The sequence below is a fragment of the Protobothrops mucrosquamatus genome, unplaced genomic scaffold, assembly GCF_001527695.2.
Source record: "Protobothrops mucrosquamatus isolate PMUCROS unplaced genomic scaffold, P.Mucros_1.0 scaffold2540, whole genome shotgun sequence".
NCBI lineage: Eukaryota > Metazoa > Chordata > Lepidosauria > Squamata > Viperidae > Protobothrops > Protobothrops mucrosquamatus.
The window spans coordinates 122,962-132,155 of record NW_015388601.1 but is presented as its reverse complement, the minus strand read 5'-3'; the positions used below and the strand labels follow the sequence as shown (position 1 = coordinate 132,155).

Sequence of the window (9,194 nt, the reverse complement as noted above, 5' to 3'; positions counted from 1 at the left end):
CGAACCTGATAAAACGCCCCCCTGGTCACGGCCGACAGATGGTCATCCAGTGCCAGCCGTGAATCCAGGAGGACTCCCAAGTTGCGCGCCCTCTCCGAGGGGGCCAAGGTTTCGCCCCCTATAGTCAGCGATGGCGTCAGCTGACTATGCCGAGGCGCCGGCAACCACAGCCACTCGGTCTTGGAAGGGTTGAGCCTGACTTTCTGACTTCCTGAGCTGAGCTTCTCGGAAAGACTTTGGCAGTGCCCAGTTCCCCAGACCCGCATTAGGAAGAGAATAAAAGCGTGAAATTGTAGAAAAAACAACGGAGGATGTTGGGCGGGGGGTGGACTGAAGGAAGCCAGGGGGCAGGGGGAGCCACGGCACCCTTGGGGGCTTCAGGGGGGAGTAGAGGCAGCCCCCTGAATCCCTGCAAGGCCCCCCACCCCCAATAAAGTGTGCAGCATTGTTCCTTTCGAGACAGGAAAAGGAGGACTCTCAGGAGGGGGGAGGGAATTCAAAGCCATCCTGGGGGGGGGAGTCCCAGGGCTCTCCTTCTGTGGGGGGGGGCAAGGTCAAAGAAGCTGGGGGGGGCAAGTGCCCAGTGGAAAGCCCGTTGGGGGCAGAGTCTGGGAGGGACTGTGCCCTTGGAGTAGGCCAGACCCTTGTGTGGGGCTGGTGTGTGGGGAGGCCCAGCCTGCCCCCCCTACCATGAAGGGAGGACCCACTTTTTTTCCTTTGCTTTGTGCTACTTTAAGTTCTCCATTTTTTTCTGGCTTCTGCACAGACTGCTTGCTGTGGTTCCATGAAGGCACTGGGGGGTGGGGGGTTGTATCACATGGGTGTGCGTGTGTGTGGCTGTTGTGGACCTAAATCGTTTGTGGCACTGAATTGTGACCAGTGTGTGGTCAGAGTTGGGGGGGGATCCCTTCTCTTCTTTTCCAGGGCCTTCCGGGTCATCCGGGAAGCTGCCTCTGCTCAGCCCCCCAAGCTGCCTGCCCAGCTGGCTACCTGGCAGCCGCCCTTCCTTTCTGCCCTCCTGGCTGCCAAGGGCACCCCTTGGAGGGCCCCTCCTACAAGACCCCCAACCCTGCCCCAGACAGGCCTTTCCTTGAGGACTAGCTCCCCGACGACCAGATACTAAACTTGCTTCCCTGCTCGCTTTCTCCCTAGTTCCCAGCCTGGCCTGCCTGCCACTCCAGAGCTCGCCAAGGACCCCTGGGTGGTCTCTGAGGCTCAGGGCCTCCCTCCCTCCAGCCAAGCCGGAGAAGCACAGCCCGAGCCCCTCACCCCACCTGCCAGCCACCTTCAGCCACCGCTGCCTGCTGATGCCGCTGCCGCCGCTCCTGCGCACCCACCCGTGGAAGGGGACGACGGCTTTGATGCCTTTGCTGCCAGCCGCCTTCAGCCAGCCGCGCCTGGGCCCGCACCCCCTCCCACCACGGGGCCCCCGGGCCCAGCAGGGGGGGCAGCCGGTCTCCTCCCACAGCAGGAGGAAGGCCCCCCCAGCCCCGACAGGGTCTCACGGGAGGCTCCGGACTGGCTGAGCTTCCCCTTTGGGGACAGAGGCCGGGCCTGGAGTGGGTCTGGGGAGGCCTTGCTAGCGAGGGGGGCCTTCGGGGAGGGAGCGAACTCTGCCCCCAAAGCAAGGGGGCCCCGAGAGGAGCGGGCCCAAGGGGAAGATGCCCGTGGCCAGTGTGTGGGGCACCTGGGCTCCTCTGCGCAGACAGGACCTGCTGCCCCAGATGTGCCCGAAGAAGCGCTCAGCTGGACACCGGAGAGCTGCCCAGACAGCCGGACCATCCCGTCCTTGGCTGACCCCTCCTCGGAGCAGCTGGACTGGGGCCCAGAGCAGCAGACGTTGCCCCGAGGCCAGCCGACTCCCGACGCTGAAAGCAGCGAGCCCTCTTGGCTGCAGTGGGTCCCCGAGAGGGGAGAGGACGTGGGGGCCGAGGAGGCCGCCCCGATCAGCCGAGGGCCTGCCCAGGAGGAGCAAAGGGGGCCAGCACAGACTGAGGTGCCGAGGGGGGCAGGGACCCCTCCTCCAAAGCCAGCAAGGAGGGTCACCCCTCTCCAGCTCGCCGAGGAAGCCAGTGGGGCTGGTTGGGGCACGCCGGAGAGTCCACAGCTGGGAAAGGCAGACCTGGAGCCCCACCAGCACCTCCCTCCGGTGGGGGCAGCTGGTTCCCCTCCAGCGGCTGCCGTCTCCCTGGTGCCAGCAGTGATCATTGGAGCCGGCGTCTCGGGGGCCCCCGAGGACCTCCCGCTGGCCCTTGCAGAGGGCAAGGCTCAGAGAGATGATGAGCGGGGGGCCCAGGAGGCATCTTCAGGGGACACCATCTTGGCCGTGAACGAGGGGCCCAGCAAGGAGGCCCTGCCATTCTCCACCTGCTCCTCCCAGCTCTCCTTGGGCGGTTTAGGCCTCTCGGGGGTCCCTGAAAGTCCCAGGCAGGATGGGGAGACCGGCTTTGCCCCCTGGGGGCTGGAGGGTGCCTGGCCGACGGAGTTGCCCGGCTCGGCCTCATTGTGGGGCTCAGAGAGATTCTCCCGGTCCCCCGAGCCCTCCCAGGATCCCCCCGAGCCCCCCCAGGGCCCCCCTGAGTCACGGGTTGAGCCCAGCCCATCTCTGCCGTTCTGGTCCGCTTTGGAAGAGCAGCGGGGGCTGCTTGGAGGGGGCTCCAGCTTCGAAACCCTGTCCGGCCCGGGGCAGAGCGATGTGGCCCCTGGGCTGGCCCCCTTGCACCCGGAGCACGAGCCGGACCGCCCCTCGGGAGGGCCCCACGACCAAGCCCTGGACTTCCGGAAGGCTTCTTTCTGGCAGGGGGGCCGGGGGCAGCCAGAGAGCGAGCCCGAGGACCCCGCGCTGACCCCAGGCAACCCCTTTGCCCCCTGGGCCGCCCCCTCGCCACAGAAGAACCCCTTCATGGAGGTGCCTGCTGCAGAGGCCCCCTGGGCTCAGGCTGCCATCCTTCCGCTCTCCCCCACAGTCGACACCCAGGGCCCCGGGGGGGTTCTTGCAGTGGCCGGCCCTCCCAGGCAGCTCCGTTCTCACAGCTTCTCTGTGGAGCTCCCGGTGGCCCCCAGCTGGCCCGGCCGCCGGCCCTTGGCCTTCTCCACCCCTTACTTCCAGCCCCTCCCAAGCCCCACGGACTGCCAACTCCCTTCTGCCCTGAGGCCCCCGGCCACCGGTGGAGGGGCTGCAGCGGATGGCCAGAGCGGGGCCCCCCCATTCCCCTTGCTCTCGCCCCCCAGCACGGACGCCTCGGCCCCTTCAGTCCTGCCCATGGAGATGCTGCCGGCTCAAGACGCCCCACGCCAGCAAATGGCCAGGTGAGGGTGGGCCCTGTGCCCAGGTGTGTGTGTGTGTGTGTCCGTGCCTGTGTGCGCTACTTTGCAAGTGTGTGTCTCCCATCTCTCTGCCTGGGGCCCCTCTGCTGATTCCTTTGGCTGAGCCAGGCTGTTCTCTGTGCTGGGGTCTTTGGGCGGGGGCCCGTATTTCTGGCCTCCCCTCCCCATTTCTACCTTGACCTGGCTTCCTGGTTCCCAGCTGAACAGAGCCCTCTTCCTCCCTAGCGGGTGGGGGGCTCCCGTGTGCCAAGGCCAGCCCCCCTGATGATAGTAAGGGCCACCACTTCTTGGTCAGGGGAGAGGTGGAAAACCTTGGGGTCCCTGACTCCCCAAAGGCTTCTCAACTGAAATAACCAGCATTGCTTGGCAGGGATGGTGCCCGAGGCCAGGCTGGCGGTGGGCCTGGATTGCCAGCCGGGGAGGCCCCTGCAGCGTTTGGCTCTGAGGCCGGAGCCCTCCCCAAACGGGGCCTTCCCATAGTAACAGGAGGCCCTGCGGTGCTCCGGATTCTCGGCCCAAAAGGTCAGCTGCTCTGCAGGCTGGGGATCCTGGGGATTGTAGTCCCCGTGCCTCCAGAGGATGACCTGGGTGCAGCTGTGTTGTTCCAGTGGCTGAAGGGCTTCTGAGTGGGTGCAGAGTGTTCCCCCTCCCCACAGCCCAGCCTCTGCGGCTGCAAGGGCTGCCCAACCAGGGGAAGGGAGGGGAGTTCGGATTTGGCCTTTTCACGTCCACCCCTGGTTGTGAGAGCAAGTGCTGCGATTCTTAACGGAATAACGGAGTTGGGAGGGACCTGGGAGGTCTTCTAGTCCAACCCCCTGCTCAAGCAGGAGACCCTCGACCATTTCAGACAGGCAGCTGTCCAATCTCTTCTTAAACGCCTCCAGTGATGGAGCGCCCACGATTTCTGGTGGCAAGCTGTTCCACTGGTTAATTGTCCTCACTGTTAGGAAGTTTCTCCTTAATTCCAGGTTGCTTCTCTCCTTGATTTGTCTTGCACAGTTGCGCAGAGGATCCAAGGATGGAGGGGGCCTCTGGTTGGGCCTGGAGAGCCAGGACAGGGCTGCCCCTACAGAGACGGGCGGCAGCTCCCTTGGGGTGCTGGGTGGTGGGTGCTCCTGGGGCCCCCCGCTCTCCTACCTCTTCCCCACACGGCCTGTAAGGGGAGGGGTAGGAATTCAGCCACCGCCTCCTGGTTGTGGCGGTTAGCCTTACTGCACGTGTCTTGCCCGAGTCAGTCTCACTAATGCTGGATGTCCCGTGTGTTTATTTAATCTGTTTATACTGCTTGACAAGCGACTCTGGGTGGCTGAGAGAGGGTAAAACATCCAGTACAAGGGGAAAAATAAAGATAATGAGACGAGGGGAAGCCCGCTGGTCAGGGCCCGGCGTCCAGCTCTTCTTCCTCAAGGGCAGCCGGTGGGGGAGCAGAAAAGCTGCTGAAGTCAAAGGTGAGAAAGGAGAAGGACGGTGGTAGGAAAGGGTCAGGGGGTGAGGGAGGGAAGGGCCAGTTCACTTGGGTTGCTCCAGGCAGGCCTTTCCTGCTCTCAGGTGGGGAATAGGGTGCCCCCCTGTCCCTCCCCCCAAGTACTTCAGGTGCTGCCAGGGCTGCTGACCTCTGACCCCTGCTCTTCCTGGGGGCCGCATTCAGCCCACTGACCCTTGCAGCCCTTGGGGAGCAAAAGGCCGATCCCTCAACTTCCTCAATCAGAGCCATCCCTCCTCCCACAGTTAATAGAAACAGGAAGAAGAATAGCAGTCACAAAGTTTAAAAAACCCACAAAGTTTAAAACAGAAATGAATCAGAAAATAGATATGTTGAAATAAATGTAAAATAAAAAGCTCAGTTTTATAAGAGGCTAGTTTTCTGTATAAAAAAATGAACAGATTTCTTTTATCCAGGATTTTAAACCAAGTGTGATAGAATGTTTTCATGAGCATAAAAACTATTTTTAGCTGCAGCCCTAGCATGCTAAACCCCCGAATTCTTCATGTTTAATAGATTCCAGATGTTGAGAATATCATTCTTTTTCACCTTTAATTCTTGAGTTATCAAACTGAAATCACACTGCTGCAAACTAAAACCTCATTCATTCATTCATTCAAGTCACTGTCACTCCTAAAATATTAACACTTCCAGCGTGTAAAGATTTCATACTGTCCTTCCTGCATATCTGCTGGAGGGTTCTATTCAAATGAGAAATAAAAAACATTTTAGTGGCGTTAATTGCACCTTAAGACCGGAAGATACTAATTCAACATTTTTAAATCTCTTTGCTTTATGAACAGGATAGTCCAACTCTGTTATTGCAGACTGGCCACGTACAGCTGAATGCACTGTTTTAAGTTTTGCTTACAAATTAACTGAAGCTCCGAAATTCTTTTCCAGCTGCATCAATATTTTAAGCGTTCCCAATGTTGAATTCAGCCCAAGCTGTAAAGTCAAAAGATGTTTCAAATTAATATCTATGTCCTAACTATAATTTGTGAACAGTTTTCAAAACATTCTTGGATTTGTGCCCTAACAAACAGGTTAATCTTTTAAGATGACCCGATAATGTTTTGAGATTTGGTGCAACAAATTTAGCACAGCTGTCTGGAGGGAGGAAACATGGCTTCTAGGGAATTGGCAAAGCGGTTGGCGCGGCTGCCAGCAGGTGGCGCTGGTGCTGCACAAAAATCTCTTAGCCAGCAGTAAGTTGGGATGGGGGGGGACCCCTCATCTGTGGGCTACCAAGAGAGAGTTGTAGGGATGATTACACAGCTCTGGAACTCTCTCCCCCCTTAAAAGGGGGCTCTGGGGTGCCAATGCAGCTGCCCACCTGGGTGCTCCCCAGGGCCTGGTTGAGGCTGGGCTGAGGTGGGCCAGGAGGGTCTTCCGGGCTCTGGCTCAGATCAATACAGGAGCCATCTTGGCTGCCCTCCTGCGAGGCTCTTGGGGGGTGGTCCTTGAGTGGTCAGAGATGAAGGAGGGAGGTTGGGGAGGAAGGGAGGTCCCCAGCCCTCCCCTTTTGCTTGCTTGATCCGAAGGAGGGGAGGGGACTGCACCTTCCAAGGAGTGGGGGGGGGGCAGGCCAGAGGCAGCACAGCCCAGAGCAGGAAGGGAGATGGAGGAAGACGCAAGATAGGTGCTTCCTGCAGCCTTCCAGGATATATTCCCATGGTGGGGAACCTATGGCACGGGTGCCAGAGGCGGCACTCAGAGCCCTCTCTGTGGGCGCGCGCACCGTCGCCCCGGTCCTAGGCCTTCAGCTGGGTTTTATAAAACCTGTTCGCTTTAGGCCTCTGCCGCTGTGTGGAAAAAAAAAAAAGGTTCTACAATCAATCAATTTCAACTTCTCGCAGGAAAAAAAGATCTTGCAAAGTTGGAATTGATTGATTGAATTTTTTAGTCCCACCCAGTCTGCGGTTACCACCGCAGCCATGCCCACGCAATTGGCCACACCCACCCAAGGGGTCATGCCCACCCAGCACCCAACGATACATAAGTGGGTTTTGGGTTGCAGTTTCGGCACTTGGTCTCTAAAAGGTTCGCCATCACTGATCTAGTGGTTTTATATTAGAGCTGTGGTGGCGCAGTGGTGAGAATGCAGCATTGCAGGCTGACTCTGCCGATTGCCAGCAGCTCGATCTTGACTGGCTCAAGGTCGACTCAGCCTTCCTTCCGAGGTGGGTAACATGAGGACCCAAATTGTTGGGGGGCAAACCACTTAGGGCTGTGAAGCGGTATATAAGTTTAAGTGTTATTGCTATGGCTGTTGCTATATGGATTCCTTGATGGCCTCTGAGCTCAGTTGTCTGCTTGCAGACACTTCATTATCCAAGCATGTAGCATCATCAATGTGGGCAAGTGTTTATATACAATATTTGCCCTGCCAATGTTGGTGAGGGTGTGGTTTTTGTCTTCTTGGTAGTTTTTTTTTATTAGGGTATTGTTTTCTGTTTGGTTGTTTGTCTTGTGTTAATCCCTGCTTTTCTGGGTGTCGGCTGCTGGAGAGGATGTGTTCTCGTCTTTTGCTTCGCTCCTTAGCTTTCTCTCATTGTTTCTTTTGAATGGGGTGTAAATATGGTTTATTTCTGTACATCTGTTGTGGACTGTTGTGTCTGAATGCCAAACTTCCAGGAATTCCCTAACTCTCCGAGTTGATGGTGACCTAACCCTAACCCTAAGTGGGATTTTCCTCCAATGGGATTTTCCCATGTATTTTACCAGGAAACATAGACAGGGCAGGCTGGAAAAATCAGTGCCCTCCTAACCATACCCAAGCCCTCCGAGTTTGTTGGCGATGTCCATTTTCCTCTCTGAGTTCATGGTGACCTAACCCTAACACTATTATATTCATTATTGTGAGAGTATTACAGGTTTAGTCCGGCAAGATTCCGTCCACATAGTGTTAGCAAGTAAAGAAGTGACTTTTGCCTGGGTTGTCGTTCTTGGGCCTGACACTGGGAGCTTTCTACAGCTTCCTGGTCCTCATGGAGGCTTCTCCTTAGCTTTGACCAGGGATGGTGTTCCTTTCTCAGCCCTCCGTCCGAAAGGAGAGCATAATGGTGCCTCTGCTTTGTTGCAGTCCACACCCAGTCAAGCCCATGAGAAGCACGCCTGCTCCAGAGTCCCCACGCAAGGAGGAGCCCTGCCAGGCTTGCAGTCCGAGCCCCGTCCAGACGACTGGCCAGCAGCGGCTCAAGCCCGAGTCTGCCATCGGTGGGAGCTCCGCGGCCTCGGTGGTGCAGCTGGAGAAGGCGGAGCCCAAACAGGTGAGGTGGTGGCTGAGCCGCTGAGCACAGATGTGCTCCTGGGGAATCCACACCTGAATGCCGAGAGCACGTCACCTTGGCTGGACCTTTGGCGCCTGGGTTGTGCCTTCCTCCCACCCGTTGTGCCCGGCCAGGAGGAGGCCACCCTGCGCCATTTCTGGGTTACTTGGCCAGGCGCAACTGCTCATGGTTCAAACTCTGGGCATCTGATCCCCCCCCCCACACATGCCCTGTTGCCAGGAGGCCTGGGCTAATTTCCTGCTGCAGATTTTCAGTGGCCCCCCCAGAACTGCTTGGCTCCCTTGGCACCTGTCCCGAGGCCTGCAGGCTTCCCGGGCAGCCCCTCCCCAGAGGCCCCTCTGCCCAGTCTGCAGGCTCTGGCAAAGGCCTGCGGTTTTGGGCCTCTGGTACGGTGGGACTGCTGGGCAGGGAGAGGATGGAGTCAGGAGGGTCCATGGAGGGCTGCCCTTGAGTGGCAGCCGGGAGGAGGAGGGTCCCTCTCCCTGCCCAGCAGCCTTCTGGGGTGGGGATTCTGGGGAAAGAATAGGAGTCCTGGGGGGGGAGGGGGGCCCTTGCCAGGCACAGGCGACCAGAGCCACATATGAACCATCAAAGTCGCTCACTTTATCCTCCTGCCGGTGTTACAAGACTCCCCCCCCCGGGCTGCTTGCCTCCCTTCCCCAGGGAAGGTCCAGGTGAGGCTCTTGGCTGGGGGCCCCCCTTGACTCCCAGCCCATCGGGCAGTTTCCCAACCAGCTCACCCTCTGTGGCCCCAGGAGGCCCTGCACCTCAGCCCCCCATCTCTCTCTCTCTCCTCCCCCCCCCCCCCCCCCCCCCCCCCCCCCCCCCCCCCCCCCCCCCCCCCCCCCCCCCCCCCCCCCCCCCCCCCCCCCCCCCCCGTGTCTCTCCAGGGGCCCCCCGCCAAGTACCACCACCTGACGCGGGAGGAGCTGCTCCAGCTTCTGCTGCGACGGGAGGCCGAGCTGGGCAAGAAGGAGCAGCAGATCCAGGAGCTGGAGAGCTACATCGACCGGCTGCTGGTGCGCATCATGGAGCAGTCGCCCACCCTGCTGCAGATCCCCCTCGGGGAGGGGGCCAAGGCCACCCAGTAG

At 59.2% G+C, this 9,194-nt stretch overlaps 1 protein-coding gene across 1 annotated transcript in view; it reads left to right on the top strand.

Annotated features, from left to right (window-relative positions):
- The window catches only part of LOC114923223 (rab11 family-interacting protein 1-like), a 26,577-nt gene extending 17,383 nt beyond the window's left edge, over positions 1–9,194 (top strand). The window contains exons 4-6 of the mRNA XM_029285927.1: positions 1,153–3,309; positions 7,896–8,082; positions 8,994–9,194. Of these exons, the coding sequence (XP_029141760.1) occupies positions 1,153–3,309; positions 7,896–8,082; positions 8,994–9,194 (2,545 nt within the window). The remainder of the gene's footprint in view (positions 1–1,152; positions 3,310–7,895; positions 8,083–8,993) is intronic.